Source organism: Canis lupus, chromosome 2 (genome assembly GCF_048164855.1).
Source record: "Canis lupus baileyi chromosome 2, mCanLup2.hap1, whole genome shotgun sequence".
Lineage (NCBI taxonomy): Eukaryota > Metazoa > Chordata > Mammalia > Carnivora > Canidae > Canis > Canis lupus.
In genome coordinates, this window is record NC_132839.1 from 36,353,586 (window position 1) to 36,372,441 (window position 18,856).

Consider the following 18,856-nt stretch of genomic DNA (forward strand, 5'->3'; position numbering starts at 1 on the left):
CAAGACATTTTTTAAAAGATGAAGGAAGGACTTTGTACCAGTTAGTGAAACCTGGGCTGCAGCATAAGGGTGTACACGACTTGCAGGTGCCTTGCAGAGTAAGGGTAAGGAACCCATCCAGCAGTCACTCTGCATTGCTGGCCCAGCTGGTTTGGGACCTCTTTCCCCCAGAGGGGGGCACCCAGTGCTGCAGCTGATCCAATACACTGCAATCAAACCACTAGTATCACGGTGTGGACAGGAAAAATGACACGCTGATTGCTTGAACACAATAGATAAACCTCCGATACTGTATGTGAGAATTTTAAAGTAGGTATTTAAGTTCAATGGGAAAAGGATTATTTAATAATTAGTGTTTATACAATTGGCTATGTGGAAGAAATAGCATTGGATCCTTGATTGTACCTTATAAAAATGAATATCAGTTGGTTTGAGCATTTAAATATGAAGAGAACTCTGCATTCCTACCCCCAATCACCCAAAACAAGGAAGCCACATTACAGCCAGGGGCACAGGAGATTTTCTGAGTTAGGCCTAGAAAGGTCAGGCATATGTAACTAAATAAAAATTTTAACTGTTATATGACAAAATATGCCACAAATAAACATTATAAAAACTGTAATACTTTAGAGAAAAAAAATTCAAGGCAGAGGACAGAAAGGAGGTGAATATTTTTAATATGAAAGTTCTCACAAATTGTCAAGAAGGAAGCAAAAAGTATAGAAAAAATGAGGGGAACATAGGCATTAATTCGCAGAATAAGTCAGGGAGATGCAGATAGAAAGCTAGAGTGCCCTCTCCTACCTTTTCAACTGGAAAGGGAGGATTTTGGAAAATGAAGCAGCTGTTGCTTACAGAAATAAGGGGGCTGGTACTCTAAGATACCAATGGAGAAATGTAATTGGTGCCTTTAAAATTATTAAAGACACAGGACCTCTTCCAGCTTTAGGGCATTGCCTGCCAGAATGTGGATCATATTATTTCTGCCCATTTTGTGAGAATATCATACCAACAAGTGAATTACTGTAGTAGAAATTACCTTGGCAACTCTAAAAGTGTGCCCCAAGTGTTTATTACATGCTTCAAACGGCAGTAATCGTATTATTATTGAGATGACGAATCTGATACCCTGGTCTTGATATCTAAGGAATTATTTTTGAGAATGTCCCATTAAATTCAGAAAAGACTGCAGTAGAAATGATTTGTCCAAAAAAAAAATAAAGTTGAAACTCACCAGGGGTTTTCTAAGTGATCTGGCTTAAGGTATCATTTTGCTGTCACAGGCTAGTATATTTCCTGAGAAAAATTGTTTCTTCTGGATAGGCAGTGCTGCATTGTAGCAAATAATTGTGCGGTCCCAGCATAATACAGTGTAGGCTGGGAAACTTCATCTACCTCACCTTCATTCTAAAGAAGCCTGAGGCCCTTGTTACATGGGAGATTCTGCATTTTCTGACTGTATCTCAGAGGGCTCAGTATAGACTCATTTGAGCAGTCTTCTCCATGCACACATGTGCTTCTATATATATCTGGAGCATTTCTTACTATGCATGTAGCTTTTAGAAGACATCTGGAATAATAAGTATTTTAGAAAATACATTTCATACATATGGGTTAAACTACCATACTTTTGGTAATTTTGCTAATCATTAAGATTAACTGCAGGAAAACCACTCCCAAAGATCTTCTCACTGCCTTTGACTTTTAGTATTAAATTGAAAAGCCATTAGCATGTCTCACCAGAGGAGCAGATGTTTCAACTTAGGGTAGAAAGAAGACACATTCTGGATGTTGTGCAACATACTTGGGTCAAGTTCCTGTGGCAGATTTTGCCATTTCTTTTTCATTGCTGACTTCTCATGTATATGATTTAAAAAATATGTTGGTTTAGTTAACGTTTACTTGATAATCCATTTTCTAGAATGTTTGTCACAGGTGCTTTGAAGCAGTGCTTCTCAACCTGGGATGATTTTGTCCCCCAGGAGGCATTTGGCAATGTCTGGAGCCATTTTTAGCTGTTACAGCTTGTAGGGAGGGGCACACTGCTGGCATTTCTTGGGTGGAGGCCAGGGATGCTGCTTAACATCCTGTAAGGCAAGGTGGCTAGCTCTCTGTGGCCCAGGGACCCCTGGGTGGCCCAGCAGTTGAGCGGCTGCCTTTGGCTCAGGTTGTAATCCTGGGGTCCTGGAATCGATTGAGTCTTGCATAGGGTTCCTCATAGGGAGCCTACTTCTGCCTCTGCCTATGTCTCTGTCTCTCTGTCTCTCTCTGTGTCTCTCATGAATAAATTAAAAATCTTAAAAAAAAAAAAAAGAATTATCTGGCCCAAATATCTGTGCTGAGGTTGAGAACTCCTGCTTTAAAGCCACTGTCTCTCATTCTGGGCTCTTCATTTCTCTGCCTTTGTGTAAATGAGGGTTTATTAAATTTGAGATAATTTTAGAGTCTCAGTGGATCTTTTTAAAGTGCTGTGAGAATTTTTCCTGTCTGTGTCTCTCTCTCTCTGTGCTCCACACACACGCCTTCATTTGTTTACAAGATGAAAAATAACTTCCATGGAGGATTTTCTTATCCCCAAGGCATTGGGCCTTGGCACTGATGATTATTCCACGAGGTTCTTGGATCACTTGCCGTGAACCTCCCATTTAGGGCTTGCCTCACCGTGTCCTGGTTTCTCCTTCATTCTGTTTGCTTCAGACGTGTTGTGCTGCTCTCCCCTTCCTGGGCCCGAGGAGTCCTAAAGTCCAGCCAGGCTGGGGATGTTGCAGTCTAGTTGGTTTGCATGTTAGGTTTGTTCCATGGTCTTCTCTTTTTCTTAAAAATGTGTTCTGTGGATCTTTATATATACTTTACATTTGAACATAGCTCAGCCTTGAACTATTCAAGAGAGGAAGAATATGGATTCAGTTCTTGTCTAAGATGCAAAGCATCCAGAGATTTCTACCAACTGTTTTTGTTGGTTTAGCAGATGTAACAGAACTTAGTTTAGTTGCAACAAGCCTGTCTCATCCATGGGATGAGTTCCTTTATCACAGGAACTGTGATAAACTGAGAGGCCAGAGTCAATTTGATGTTTGGAAAAGAACTCTCTTTTTACAGGGATTAATTGTTCTGTGCCAATGAAATAGTAAAGAATGGTGCTGAGCACGCAATCTTATTTTCACTGTGATTCTACTCATCTGGGTGCTCTATTTTACTTAACTGCAATGAATGATTATGCCATCTTTCTAAGTTAAGAAAACAAAATAGCAGCTCTTGCTTTAACTCCAAACCACAATTTAACTGTAAGGTGTAACTTGTTCACGTGTAATATTTCTGATTTTATTAGTCAAAGTCAATCTCTTGTTTCAAAAGCATAATGAGGAAAATCATGCACAAAAAAAAAAAATGGAAAGTGATGTCAAAATAGAGACTGTGGCCTTGCTCAATTTGAAGGTCCTTGTGGATGGTCTGATGCCCACCTGCAGAACAGGAAGTCTGTGCAACCAGAATGAAGGGCTGCTGGGAGATAGGTGTGAACAGTTTCTGTGGGAAGACAGACTTCCATTTATGGACCAGGCACCTGAGGTGCTGAAGTTCAGGCTTCTGAGCCCCCAGAATGACTTAACCGTCATTATGAGGCAAGACAGTGCCTGTGCTGGGGTTTCAAGCCCTCGGTGGGAGCAGTGACCAGATGTGAGGCATCATCATTCATTATTGATCATTCCAGAGTCAGCTGCTTAGTACTGTTTGGAAATATTCTCTGGGGGAAGAAGTTTTCAAGAAAGGTGGGGGCAGCTTTCCCTAGAAGTGACCTGTAACATGCCTGCCATAGGCGAGCTAGCGAATTTGAAAATGGGCAGTTTGGCCAATAGCCTTGTCTCCAGCCGTGCCATGTGTGCCCTACCCAAGTTGGGAGCCCTTGTCAAAGCTACCAGCTCATTCCAAAGCCATGCAAAAAACCCTGCTCTCCTGCCCCAGTGACAACCCACTGACTGCCCTTCAGCCCCAGAGGGGTGTCCCCAGAGTCAGAAGTCCGAAGTGGGTGGTGTCCAGGTTGCCAAAGCTCAGAGGCTCTTGGCCGCAGTTAGGGATGAGCTCATCTCTCAATCTGCCAAGGCCCATTTAGGACACACTTCCCAGTTTGTAGCAGAGACCACAATTTGGTGACTTCTAACCTTGGATGTGGCTGCTCTGGTTGTTTGCAAATAAGCAGACGGTCAGACAAATGGACTGAAATCTGTGTCAAACACTGCAGAGGTCTAGGACTGTTTGCCTTTCCACCCTTATTCAAGTATATCAGTATTTTACTTTCAGACTACATTGGTCTCTGGGCTGCATAATTTAAAAGAAAAAAATAAGTTTTTGGCTTGGAATTTTGCAAAGTTGTCAATAGACAACTCCTTTAGGAGTTGTAGTTGTTCCTCTGTTAGGACACCAGATCAGAAGTGCTTTCAAAAGCAAATGGCCCTTGAGGCTTCATGGTTCCTGGAGATTTGGTCCTTTGTCTTCCTGGCTTGTGACTTTGGTTAGGTCATTCCATCTTTATTTCTCTAAGTGGGAATATAGTGTTAGGATTGTGTGAGGACTTAGTGAGATAAAGCTCCAGATTCCTATCTTTATCTGCCTTTGTCTTCCAAGCTGTGGGCATCCCCTACAAGGCCAACCCACATCCGCTACTAGTGCCTTGAAGATACCACAATTGGACTCTCTTCCTTCCCACAGCAGACGCACCCCTGTGTAAGGTCAGTGGCTCCCACATTACATCCACCAGGGCTGGAGATGTGGATACTCACATGCCCATTCTCTTATTTATTATATTCAATTAATTAACATATAGTGTATTAGTTTCAGAAGTAGAATTCAGTGATTCATTTGTCTTATAAAACACCCAGTGCTCATTACATCATGTGTCCTCCTTAATGCCCATCACCCAGTTATCCCATCCTCTCACCCCCCTTCCCTCCAGCAACCCTCAGTTTATTTCCTATGATTAAGAGTCTCCTATGGTTTGTCTCTCTCTCTCTCTCTGATTTCATCTTTTATTTTTCCCTCCTTTCCTTTATGCTCCTCTGTTTTGTTTCTTATATTTCACGAGTGAAGTGATAAGATTATTGTCTTTCTCTGATTGATTTTTTAAAAAGATTTTATTTATTTATTCATGAGAGAGACAGAGAGAGAGAGAGAGGCAGAGACACAGAGGGAGAAGAAGGCTCCATGCAGGGAGCCCGATGTGAGACTCCATCCCAGGACTCTGGGACCATGCCCTGAGCCAAAGGCAGATGCTCAACCACTGAGCCACTCAGGCATCCCTCTCTGATTTATTTATTTCACTTAGAATAATACCCTCTACTTCATCCATGTCATTGCAGGTGGCAAGATTTTTTCTTCTTCTTTTTTTTTTTTTTTTTTTTTTGGTGGCTAAGTAATATTCCGTTGTATGTATGTGTCACATCTTCTTTATCCATTCATCTGTTGATGGACCTCTGGGCTCTTTCCATAGTGTGGCTATTGTAGACATTGCTGCTATAAGCATTGGGGTGCGGGTGCCCCTTCAGATCACTACATTTGTATCTTTGAGGTAAATACCTAGTAGAGTAATTACTGGGTTGCAGGGTAGCTCTATTTTAAACTTTTTGAGGAACCTCCGTACTGTTTTCCAGAGTTGGCTGTACCAACTTGCATTCCTTACAATAATGTAAGAGGGTTCCCCTTTCTCCACATCCTGGCCAACATCCATTGTTTGTTGTGTTGTTGATTTTAGCCATTCTGACTGGTGTGAGGTGGTATCTCATTGTGGTTTTGATTTGTGTTTCCCTGATGCCCAGTGATGTTGAACATTTTTTCATGTGTCTTTTGGCAGTTTATATGTCTTCCTTGGAGAAATGTCTATTTATCATATGCCCATTCTCATCTAATCATTCATGGTGGGTGTCTAGTCATATAGATTATAGTCAAATTTCCATGCCCATCCTTTCTTCCTGTTTCTATTTCTGAATTGACTTCTTTTGATTCAACCCTGCCTTATCTTTGATTTGGGCAGTGCTCTTCTAGCCTCTCCCTAAATTCCATTCTTTAGTATAAGTAGTCCCCTTGGGGTATGGTTTAGGCTAAGATTCTTTTCATCTGTGGGACACCTGGGTGGCATAGTCAGTTAAGCATCTGACTTCCACTCAAGTCATGATCTCAGGGTCTGGGTATTGAGCCCTGCCTCCAGCCTCATGTTGGGCTCTGCACTCAGTGGGGTGTCTGCCTATACCTCTGCCCATCCCCCCGACTCATTCTCTTTCTCTCAAATAAATAAATAAAATCTTTTAAAAAATTTGAAAAGGGGGACGCCTGGGTGGCTCAGCAGTTGATCGTCTGCCTTTGGCTCAGGGAGTGATCCCAGGTCCTGGGATCGAGTCCTGCATCGGGCTCCCTATGAGGAGCCTACTTCTCCTTCTGCCTATGTCTATGCCTCTCTCTATATCCCTCATGAATAAATAAATTTAAGAAAAAGAATCTTTAAAAAAATTTTTAAAAGAAAAGATTCTTTTCATTATTTAGGATCTAAATTCAGGTGTCCCCTCTTCTAGGAATCAGTCCCCAATTGCCTATTCAAAACAAATGTTCTTCCTTTGAGCATTAAATTGTACATAAAAACTGTAATGTGAAAACCTTTACAAAAAAAGAAAAGAAACTGAAAAACACAACCCTGAATCTCTTCTTTCTCATCCTCACTTTATTTCTTGCTCATCCTCACCCAGGATATTCCTTTATTGATTGGTTTTATTAAAGGAGAGACATTTTTAACAGAAGGGAGACAGCACGGGAGGCAAGTGAGATGTGCCGCATTACTCCCATGTGCCTCCAGTGCCAGCACCTGAGTAGGATGTGGGTGTGGTGAATGAGGAGAGGACAGGAGTGGGATTCCCATGTGTAGTTGTGAAAATAGTTTGCCATTGAATTAAAGCTAACATTTTTACAGCAAGGGGAAGTATACAATAGAATATGGCCATGTCATGTTGTTAGATAATGTAAGGGTAAGAAAACCAAATGTGTATTCATGTTGCAGCCATTTTGAGCTTTTTCATTCCTCTCCTAAAATACCAAAATAGAGAAGAAGCAATAATCTCCAACTGTAAGATGACCTGGAAGCTGGCAGGTGGCAGCCCCAGGCATGTGGCCTGTGGTATTTTGTGGGCAGCCTGGCACTGCAAACACCCGTTGCTACTTTGTATTGATTACACTGTTACAGAATTTGAATGATCATGTCATATGACAACAGAGGATTAGCCTGTGTGTGGGATCAGAAATGAGCATGCCTCTTTGTGCAGCCTTTGTGGAGGACTCTTAAAAGCAGAATTTCATTCTTGAATTCATAGACCAGGTTGGAGATGAGGGCAGTGATGATCCAATTACTCTTGTGACTGTCTTTGTACAAGGAGTGGCAGTGGGTCACCAGGGATGTTGACTGGTTGTGGCAAATTGGAACCTATTGTCACCTTAAAAAAACAAAAGCTGCTTTACTATTAGGTAGTGAAAATGATAGCCAATAACCTAAATGCAAATCTTCTGGGAAACAGTACATTAAAGATGAAAGTATAATTCCCTCATTTTTTGCAAGTGCATTTTTTTAAACTTTAAGTTTGTTTGTTTTATGCAATATATCCACCTTCACCACATTGGAGATATCTATAGATACATTGTTGAAAATTCTGAGCCATTGCTGAGATACCTTAAACACTGGAGGGTGAGGGGTTAGTAAGATTGCAGTGAGTGAAAACTCTGCCTTTTTTTAAGATTTTATTTATTTATTCATGAGAGACACACAGAGGGACGCAGAGACACAGGCAGATAGAGAAGTAGGCTCCATGCAGGAACCTGATGCGGGACTCAATCCTGGGACTCCAGGACCATGCCCTGAGCCGAAGGCAGGCGTTGAACCACTGAGCCACCCAGGCGTCCTGACTCTGATGCCTTTCAAAAGATAAAACATTAACAAGACATTCTGAGCAATGAACCCTGTATTCATGAAGAAGAGCTATGTGAACAGTGATCTGAAGGGAAAACATGCTTTCAACTACTTAGAGTAATTCCTGTGAATTCTGTAAGTCAGGTATCTCCTTTTAGGGGATTGAACCTTAAAAAACATAACTAGTACAAATAAATAGTTTAACTCAGCCTAAACATTAAATAACCAAAAATGATGAATTAAGGGATCTTAAAATTTTATTTACTGTTTGTCTTTAAATAAAATTTGTCATTGGTTATCCTCTTGTTTCCTTATTTTTTCACTCCTGCGTTTTGTTGTTTTGAACAAAAAAAGGCTCAGATGAAAATTGCCAAGTTCAGCATGACTAATTATAAAATGTTAGTAATAGATTTTCCCAGAAGGGGAAATCTATTAATCTCAGAAGGCTCACATTAGCCTCAGAACAGATTTTCAAAATCATTTATTTAATATTCTCAACTGTTCAGCTGAGGAAACAGCAGGCCCAAAGTGAGGTGGTTGGTGCAGAAAAACAAAAACAAAAAAATAGTGGCAAGGCTTTTCTTAAGAAAAGACTTGCTTTTGTCTATGGCTTCATCTGTGGATCTTTTAAATATGAGACATCTTTATCACTCTACCCCTTTTAGGTCCCCCCCCCCCCACTTTTCAAAAGAATCACTCTTTTTTTACTCATGAACTTCGAAATCTTGGTTCAACACACCAGAGTTCAGACCTTTCAGGAATTATGAGCAGGGAATTGCAGCTAATTAGAAGAGCCAGTTGACATTCCTGTGGAACAATTGTGCACCATGTTTGTAGTATTTATAACATAGCTGCTATTTCAAGACTGCACATTTTCAGGGTTTCCCCACATGTTAGATTTTATTTATGAGAGAGAGAGAGAGAGAGAGAGAGAATAAGCGAGCGGAGGGAGGAGCAGAGGGAGAGAAGATTCTCAGCAGACTCCCTGCTGAGCATGGGGCCCAATGTAGGGCTTGATCCCAGGACCCCGAGATCATAACCTGAGCTGAAATCAAGAGTCAGGTGTTCAACCAGCCGAGCCACCCAGGCCCTCAGGGTTTTCCCACATTTTAATATGTTATTCATGCCCTCGATGGGCTTCCAGTTTATGGGAGAGAGAAAAACACGTTTGGATCTTGCTCTGCATTCTTTTCTTGCTGAATAGCTTTTCCTCAAGTATGCAGATTATAAAACTCTGGTACCTGGTAGAATCTTTAGTTTGTTACACGCTGTCCAAAATTGAGCTGCCAGGAAGGGGGAGCATCTAGCTCCTGCTTCTGTGCAGAAAATAGAAATGGTGCATATTGATTTTTTTTGTTGTTGCTCTGCAATAAATCTCTGCCAACTCAGCAACTGAAAACAGTGTTGCAACAACATGGATGGACCTAGAGGGTATTATGTTAAGTGAGTAAGTCAAAGAAAGACAAATACTGTAGGATCTCACTCATATGTGGAATCTAAAGAACAAAACAAAAATAGATTCACTCATATAGAGAATAAAGCTACCAGAGTGGGGCAGGGTTAGGTGGCAGGTAAAATTGGTGAAGAGGATTAAGAGGTACAAATTTTCTGTTATAAAATAAGTAGGTCATGAGCTGTAGTATACAGCATAGGGAATATGGTCAATAATATTATAATGACTTTCTATGGTGACAGATGGTAATTACACTTTGGGGATCATTTTGTATAAAAATATTGAATCACCGTGATGTACACCTAAATAGGAATGAATCTGTGTGTCAAAAAAGAGAATACAGATGTATTAACTTGTTTTCTGGGGGTCAGGAGTCCAGGCATGGATTAGCTGGGTCCTCTGGCCAAGGTTTCAAGAGGCTACCATTGAGGTGTTGGCTGGGCCTATGGTTTTATGTGAGTCTTGGGTCCTTTTCTAGGCTCTTTGGGTTCTTGGTGCAATGTAATTCCAGTGGTGGTTAGGACTGAGACCCCACAGTCTCAGCGCTGCCATGTGGCCACTTTCAGTGTCTGATTTCCTGTCTCTGGCCTTAGACCCAGATTTATAGGACTCCTGTGGCTCCGTGAGGCCCACTCAGATGGTCTCTTTGTTGATTGGCCCATAGTCTACCGATTGGTCACCCTAGTTACATCAGCAGGAGTGATTTCCACCACATTCACAGTCCCTACCTCACTCGGGGGCGGCAGGAGTGTGTACCCCAGGACTGATCTGAGGATCTTGGGGCCATCTCAGAATCCTCTCTTTAGAAGGAATATTATGTGGGCAAACTAAACAGTGCTACTTCCTAATTGCTATGAAGGAATGCAGAGTATTGAGGACTTGGAGATTTCCAACCTTGCTACTATAAAAAAAAAAAAAAAACAAGTTGTGTGTCTCAGGGAGTCCTCGTTTCCTGGAGGAGTGCAGGCCCCTCCCTGGTGGGGGTTAGAGTTGACAGGGCAGCCATGGTGCAGTGTGCACTCCTGAGATTTTTACCATGGAGAGGAGGGTCACCCATTCTGTCCACCCTGAACTGCGTCCTTGCTGACCTAAGGAAATATAAGGCAGTTCTAAATTGTTTACCGGCTGCATATTAAAGTCTGAAGGAGAGTGTCATTAGGAGGCCAGTGTTATGTAGTATTGTGTCAGAGATTTATTTCTGTCTTCTCTGCAGTGTTTTCCTGTGCACAGATGTGTAGGGGAGTGTGGGACACATGCCTGTAGATAAATCACCTGGTACAGTGCCCTCCACTACCTGCTTTCTCTGCTGCCTCTCTTTCTCTGTCACTGTAGCTTGGGAGCCTGTCCTTCTCAAGGAGTCATGGGAATTGCAGTTACTAGGTGTTAGTCTATTCAGGCTGCCATAACAAAGCACCACAGACCAAGTGGCTTAAACAAGTTTATTATCTCTCAGTTTTGGAGATTGAAGTCCAAGATCAAGATGTTGGCAGGACGGGTTTCTTTTGAGGCCTTTCTCTTTGGCTAGCAGATGGTTGTTTTCTCACTGTGACCACATGGTCTTTCCTCTGTGTGCACACATCCCTGGTGTCTCTTCCTCTTCTTGTAAGGATGTCAGTCACATTGGATTAGGACCACACCCTCCAACTGCATTTCAACGTAAGACCCTATGTTCAAATATAGTTGCTGGGAAAAAATAAGTGTTATACCTTCCTCATGAGGTCCATGAGAAGAAGGGTTACTCATATATAATGTGTGTGTTATATGTAATATATATTACATATTGCATATATCTGTATGAATTTATTTTTTAATTTTCTTTTAAAGTTAGCTTGATTTTTTCTTTATATGGGGCAGTGTTTCTTAAAATTTCTATATCATTAAAATTAATGTTCTTATTTTGAAAAATCGACACATTTATAGGTGAGTTTTTAATATATAAAACAGCATATAATATATGCACATAGAGTATATACAATATATTTAATATATAATATAATTATATAATAAAAATTACAGAAAAGTAAGCAGGAACATTGCAGGGGTTGGTGTAGGGTCCAGACTCAGCACTGATGCTCCAGCTGGAATTGTTGATGGGACAGTGGGGCTTTGATGGGGAATCTTTGGTCTGTTGAGGTGTCAAAAGGTTCTGTCATGCTGCTCTTCTTTCACAAAAGATGCCCAGGTTTGGGTTTCCAAGGATCCAACCTACTGTAGGAATTCCTGTGAGTTGCAGGACCTTTTCACAGAAGCCTGCATTCTTTCAGGCATCCTGGAGCCACCCTCTGTCCTGCTTCCTCTTCTTTCCGTGGCTCACAGGGATCCACTCCCCAGCACTGTCACCAGAGATCTCCTCACCCAGTGATTGCAGTTCATGGCCACATCGGGATCTGTTGGGGGTGTTCCAACAGTGAGAATCTCCTTGGAGGCTCAATGCCTCCACCAAAGTTGTTATTTTTTAAAAACAGTGCTCCAGTGGAGTGGGCAAGCTAATGTTTTAAGACTCCAAGACAGATGGAAACTGACTTTATATTAGATGAGTTCTATAAATGGAATGTAGTTAAGGTAAGCTGAACACAGACACTTCTGCTCCTCCCCTTGTCATCACCTTCCTGTGCCCCTCCCTGGGCAAGTCTGTTACCACCAGTCTCCTGGCAACTCCCATCACAACAAAGCCTGTCCACCTCACTCTCAGGGTGTATGCTGCCCTCCTCTGACTAATTAGTGACTTCGCTTTGGGAAACTTCTTTGGGAAGAGGATGGGCTCTTTCAGATTTCTCTGTACTTTCTCAACAAATGATAAGGGAGAGAAACTAAGGAAGTAATGCTTGCAATGATATAAAGTCAAGGTTTGACCTTTAGAAAAGGAGATAGGAACATTTTCAAATGTTTCATCTTTCACACATCAAGGCTGTCTGTCCACAGGGAAGAGGTCATACTGGCAGTGAGCCAGCAGGATGGTTGGATGACTGAGTGCTAATTCTGTCCCTTATCTCAGAGCCAGCTGACCTCGAGCTGGAAGCTGATGGGACCTCCTCACAGCTGTTGAAGCAGTCTTGAAGAATACCCTAGCCTTGTAGGGAGTGTTGGATTGTCCCAGGAAGAATACCTTTGCTCACATTGTGGGCTTGATTATATAGTCCTCAAGGGTTGCTATCCTGTGGTTTGGTCTTGCCTTGCATTATTTTTGAATACAGAGCTATCTAATTTATCTTTGTTGGTCTTATGGTGGCCAAACTGTGCTTTGCACATGATTGGTTTGGTGGGCCTTGAATTAGAAGAAAAAGAAAACAGAGGCTTAAAATGGAAGGGGATACTTCTCCCTTCACATCTAGGGCAGCTGATGGCTAGGAGCTCCTGGAAGTTTGCCATGGGTTTCCTCAGATCCACAGCGTGGGAGTTAAATAGATGTGTAAAACTCTCAATACTTCTTCTAAAGTTCAGGAGTCATTTAGATGTGACTGACTTGGTCCACCTTGAGATCCAGACTGGCCTGAATTCAGGCTCTCCAGGAACTCAGGCGAGGAGAGGCATTTTATGAGACAGGAAACAGTAAGAAGGTGATGGTTAAGGTGAAATGTGTTTTGGTGTGTGTTTTTTCTTTCCCCTCAACACTATAAGCCAGAGGATTTCTTGCTAAAATTTCCTTATAGCATATCATGTTGAAATACAGTCCTGTTTCTATACTTATTTATAAAAACGGATAAAGCAGCCTTGAAGGAAGTCTTAAAAATGCCCTTTGTAGGATTAATTGGCCTATATTTTTTTAGAGTAGGAAAAAAACCTAAAGAAGAAATCTACAAATACGGTTTCCATCTAAGAATTTATTAATAGTAACTACTTGATGTTGAAAGCTGACTGTTGGCTGTTGTTCTGAGTGATTGGCATGTGCTTGCTATCTACTTCTTGAATGAGTTGAAGAGGATGCATCTATTATTATTTCATACTGCAGATAGGAGAAGGATAGTGAGATGCAGACAGATTCTGCTCTGCGTTTGCCTTTTGTAGTTCCTTCATAATAGTGCACTCACACAGTATTTGTCCTTTTGTGACTGACTTCTTCTACTTAGCAAAGTGTCTTCAGGATTCATCCATGTTGTAGCACGTGTCAGATTCCCTTCCTTTTCATAGCAGAATCATATTCCCAGTGTTCATATATACCACATTTTGCTTATCCACTCATTCAGCATTAGACATTAGGGTTGTTTCCATCATTGGCTGTAATAACTGATGCTACTAGGAAGATGGATGTACAAGAATCTATATCAGTCCTATCTTTTAATTCTTTGGGGTATATACCTATGGGTGGACATTCTAACGATTTTAAGGTGTATAATTCAGACATTTAGTGCATTTACAGTATTGTGCAGCCATCATCACTACCTAGTCCCAAAACATTTTAATCAAATGGAAGCCTGTACCCAATAAAAAATTTCTCCCCATTTCTCTTCCTCCTAGTCATTGGCAGCTACTAATCTACCTTCTGTGTCCCTGGATTGGCCTATTCTGAATACTTTATGTAAATGGAGTCATATTATATATGGCCTTTATGAATATCCCTTTTAAATATTTTTATTATAGAAATTTTTAACATACTGGAAAATAGATATATTTGTTAAATGAGCTGCATGTGCCATCACACAGATTTAGGTATGATTGATCTTCTGCCAGTCTTTTTAATGGTAGTCTTTTTATCAGGGAGGAAAAGCAGTATGTGAATCGATTCTGGAAAGAAATCCGAGTGGGAGATTTTGTGCGTCTTCGCTGCAATGAGATCATCCCTGCAGACATTCTGCTGCTGTCCTCCAGTGACCCTGATGGACTGTGCCACATTGAGACTGCCAACCTGGATGGAGAGACCAATCTGAAGCGACGGCAGGTGGTCCGTGGCTTCTCAGAGCTTGTAAGTGACCTGATACTTTCAGGGTATCCTGAGCATCACATCCACATGGTACCTCCCATGCTAGCTTCTGGGTGTCAGAGCACTTGCATCCTGCCCCTTATGTCCCCACCACCACCACCTTCCCCTGCCACTCCCATCAGGCCAGGCTACTTTTCCTAGTGGATAGATGTGGAACTGAGGGTCTGAGAGGATCCCTGACCTCCTGCAACCATGACTAGCCTGTGACTGTGGGGAACAGGACCTAGTGTTTATAATTCTGATTTCTACTGTAGACTTTGGAGTTTCTCAAAACAGTATTTAAAATTACAAAGAATATTTATGACTAGCTGACTGTTAACATTTATTCAGTTGTTTTTCTAGTTTGCTAAATAGCGCTGCAGAAGTAATGCCCTATTCTGAGAGTGTAGCTCTGGAATGTTTTCTCCTCAAGGGTGTTTCTGAGTTTGGCATTAGATTTCCCATATCTGAATTCTGCTTTAGAGAGCCTCAGCCACAGCTCAAAGATGTATAGTTGATGGAGAGTGAGAAGTAGGAGCAGAAGTGAGGTCTGACTGCTGACACTCACCAACAGACTTGTGGCTGGAAAATCCAAACCCTGTCAGAGATTTCTAACCTATTCCCTGCAGGTCTGTGTAGAAGGTGTAGGGGTCAAACTCCAAGTGAAACTGAGGGGGGCACTTGACAAGCACTGGGTGTTAATACTATATGTTGGCAAATTGAACTCCAATAAAAAGATATACAAAAAAATAAAAAATAAATAAAAATAAAGGAACCTACAGTGCATTTTTTCATAAGGAAAAAAATGCAACCTACAGTGCATTTTTTCATAAGGAAAAAAATGAAATGGAAGTAGCATGAATTGTCAGGGATCAGGAGTGTCTGGGAGGGAGGTCAGCTACCCTGAACCCTGACACCTGCTCTGTCCTAGGCTGCTGCCTGTCTCAATCATGCCTGGCAGTCCTGCCATCAGCCAGCCTATATGGAAGGAGTCTTTAAGAAGTACCCAAGGAGGACAGCCTGGTGGCTCAGCAATTTAGTGCTGCCTTCAGCCCAGGGCCTGATCCTGGAGACCCGGGATTGAGTCCCACACGAGGCTCCCTGCATGGAGCCTGCTTCTTCCTCTGCCTGTGTCTCTGCCTCTCTCTCTCTCTCTTTCTCTTTCTCTGTCTCTCATGAATAAATAAATAAAATCTTAAAAAAAAAAAAAAGACGTACCCAAGGAAATGAGTACCTGCATTGCAGAAAGGATGCCACTGGGGAGTCTCTTCCTGTGTCACATAATATGTGTCAATCAGTGTCATATATTGGGAGCTTTCTTCCTCTGTCACTAAGACCTCTCCCTGAACTCCTCCTATAGGAGAACCATCCCTAGAATCAATACCAAAGGCTTCTTTGGAGCAGTTGGCTTGTTTTATAGCTTCTTGATCTCACCATGAACACTGTCAGAATTTGGGGTGGGGGGGTTTATTAGGCAGGATTTATTTGGGGCTGCCATCCTTGCCTCCCACTCATGAATGAACATGTGACTCCCCCATTGGTCACTATGACTTATCAGAAGGCCAAAGAGAATTCTACAAGCTGGGGCTTCCTGCCTTGCCTTCACTGGTGGGGACTTCAGAGCCTGACACTCTTCCAACCTACAGTGCACTTATTATCATTAGCAGCATCTGCCCCCACTTACTTCCACCACAAGTTCCTCATTCACTTTTGTAAAAGAGTTGAGATATAATGGACATACAATATTATATTAGTTTCAGGTGTACAACGTAAAGATTCATTATTTGTTTATATTGTGGAATAATCACCACAGTAAGTCTAGTTGACATGCATCACCACACACAGCTACAATTTTCTTTTCTTGTGATGAGAACTTTCAAGATTTACTTAGCAACTTTCAAATATGTAGAGCAGTATTGGTAACAGTAGTCACCACTTATTTACTTTTCTTTTAAGCCTTCTTTTGTGCCAAGTATTTTTTGTGAGCTGCCTCAAATCTTTCTTGGAATGACACAGAGCTGACATAAATATTAAGAATAGCACTTTAAAAAAAATGGGGTGCTGTCATCATACCAGATCAGGAGAGCTGGTGGAATTTGGGCCCAGTGCTGGAAGTTTCCAACTTCTGCATTGATTGTGTTCCAGGGTTTGGCAATAAATGGGGGCTCACCTTCCACTGCCAGCCCCTCATCCCCGAGGCCCACATGCATATGTGTTTTCCTAAGGTTGGCTTCACTTCCATACTTTCTCCACCAGACCTGTCCCAGTCTACTAGACTAGAGCCCAGAATTCCAGGGCACAGAGCAGTGTGTTGACTAAGCCTGAAATCAGTATGGCGGCTGCATTGCCTGCCTTGTTCTTGTCATCTCATCATCTCAGCATGCCTGCGGTTATGAGGAAGTGGCTGCAAGGGCTAGAATGTTACCCTCCTGGGAGAGTGGCTGGTGTGCATGGAAGATGACCTCAACATGAATTAATACATTTGAATCTTTAATGGATGAAAATTTGAAAACTGAAGAGCAGAACATACATGTTTGGGGTGATGGTGTAGGGAAAGCCACATAGGTGTGTCTCCTTGGTCAACTCTCAAGAATATCTTCCATGTTTCACATCTTCTAGTCTTATTCAGTTGCTAAACCCAGTAATATCTAAAAACCTCCTCCACCTACTCTTTTCTCAAACAACAACAGGAACATTTCATAGCTTGGTAGTGCTTTATATAAATGAGCTGTTTGTAAGTTGGATGTTTATTCAAGGGTGGCTACAGACTGTTTCTGTATCACCCTCCATCAGGCCCATGAATGCCTGAGGAAGTAAATGGAGTTGAGCCATAATTTAGTGAAAATAGCCAAAATGAACAACCAAAGCAATTCTGATTTAAAATAAAAGTAAATTGAACACCAATAAAAAATAAATTTATTAAAATAAAATAAAATAAAATAAAATAAAATAAAATAAAATAAAAGTTTATCAGCACCCAAATTCTTTAGTATGCATGCACATTGTCCCTGTTATTGATATATTTTTTTCACTTTTTCTTTTATTTTCCTTTTTCTCTAAAAGTCCAAGATATTTTTCTGGTAGCTGAATTCCCATTCATACATTATTATTCTGAAACATAAGAACTGCCCTGTGGAGAAAAAAATAGGAAGTTTCTGGCATTTGAAAGCCTAACAGTTGGAAAACTAATATCCTACACTATGTTAATTTTACTGGAATTAAAATTAAATAAAATTAAAATTAAAAATGTTTAAAAACTAAAAAAAAAAAAAAAATTAAAAGCCTGACAATTAAAAAACCAGAGTTCTGACTACAGCATTACAAGGTCAGGAACATTTTAGTTCTCAGTATTGAAATGTTTTTTTCATAGAATGAAGTCAGCTAGTGTGTCTCAGACAAGTGATATGTTGCCATTTTGATGAATGGTCTGTTGGAAGAGGTAGTCCCTAGGAAAACTTAAATTAGAAGCAATTTGCAAAACTGAGGTGAAGAAATGTGACAGGGACTCTTTGTGTATGTCAGGGTCTGGTGAGGAGGTAGATATTACATTTGATTCAGTCAGGGCAAGGTATATGTAAAGAACTCCAGTGGGGGATTGTGAAGGAAGAACAAAGATCTGAGAAAATACAGACCTCGCTGATAGACCAGTCATTGACCCTGGGAAGAGGTCCCTAAGGTTGAGTCTTGTTTTCATGGCTGAGGGCACAGCCATTACTCACATGATGATAGAAAAGCTTCTGAGGGGCTGTATCAGCCACAAGTCAGCCATCCACAAGAAAATGCCAAGCCAGGGACCTTGGAGATCCCAGGGGCAGCTGTTTGCCACTGGGCACTGGCTGGGCTCTCGGAATGCTGCCTTCTTGTGGATCCAGTTGCTGCAGTGGGTAAAGGCTGTGTGGTGGCCCCCTCCACAGCCAGCCTGTAGAGCCCAGACCTGCACATTCAGAGGGCCCTCTACTGATGAGGCAAAAACGTAGCTCTGTTTCCAAAAGTCTTGATGAAGTGCTTGTTTGCTTAGGGAAGGATGCTACGAAAGGGGGACGTGGGCAGTGCTGAGGCTGTCCAGGTTGAAAATGGTAGCAGCCTCAGGGTCCCTGGGTTTCTCAGCCAGGGCACAGTTGGGGTGGTTTATGTGTGCATGGCACAGACAGCTGAGCTGGCACGTGGAAGGCTCTCACCTACTTCACAGTGACCCCGGGCGTGGGATTGAGCAAGCTGAACATCTTCCTTTTTTTTTTTTTATTTTTTTATTTTTTTTTTTATTTTTATTTTTATTTTTATTTTTATTTTTTTTTTCATCTTCCTGAAGTCATATCATGGAGACTATAAGAGACCCCAGTGTGTCACCTACCCCATCTCTGCATCAGGTCCAAGCTGTTAACCTGGGGAGATGGTAATCATACTGTATTCCATAACTCTCACGTGAATCTGCTTCCCACTGGCTATGAAGCTGAATAAAGAGACTCTGGAATACCACCCAGTGTAGGGAGCACAGAACTAGTTTGGACCATGCCTCTGCACATGAACCTTAAGCTCACCTTCTTTCTTGCATCAAATGATGATCACTGCA

At 41.6% G+C, this 18,856-nt stretch overlaps 1 protein-coding gene across 4 annotated transcripts in view; it reads left to right on the forward strand.

The window, feature by feature from the left end:
* ATP10A (ATPase phospholipid transporting 10A (putative)) overlaps positions 1-18,856 on the forward strand; it is a 190,583-nt gene that overhangs the window by 68,674 nt on the left and 103,053 nt on the right. For 3 of the 4 annotated variants that reach the window (XM_072795450.1, XM_072795451.1, XM_072795448.1), the window contains exon 3: positions 14,073-14,289. In XM_072795450.1, coding sequence (XP_072651551.1) covers positions 14,073-14,289 — 217 coding nt within the window. The remainder of the gene's footprint in view (positions 1-14,072; positions 14,290-18,856) is intronic. The other variant, XM_072795449.1, reaches the window with a different exon arrangement.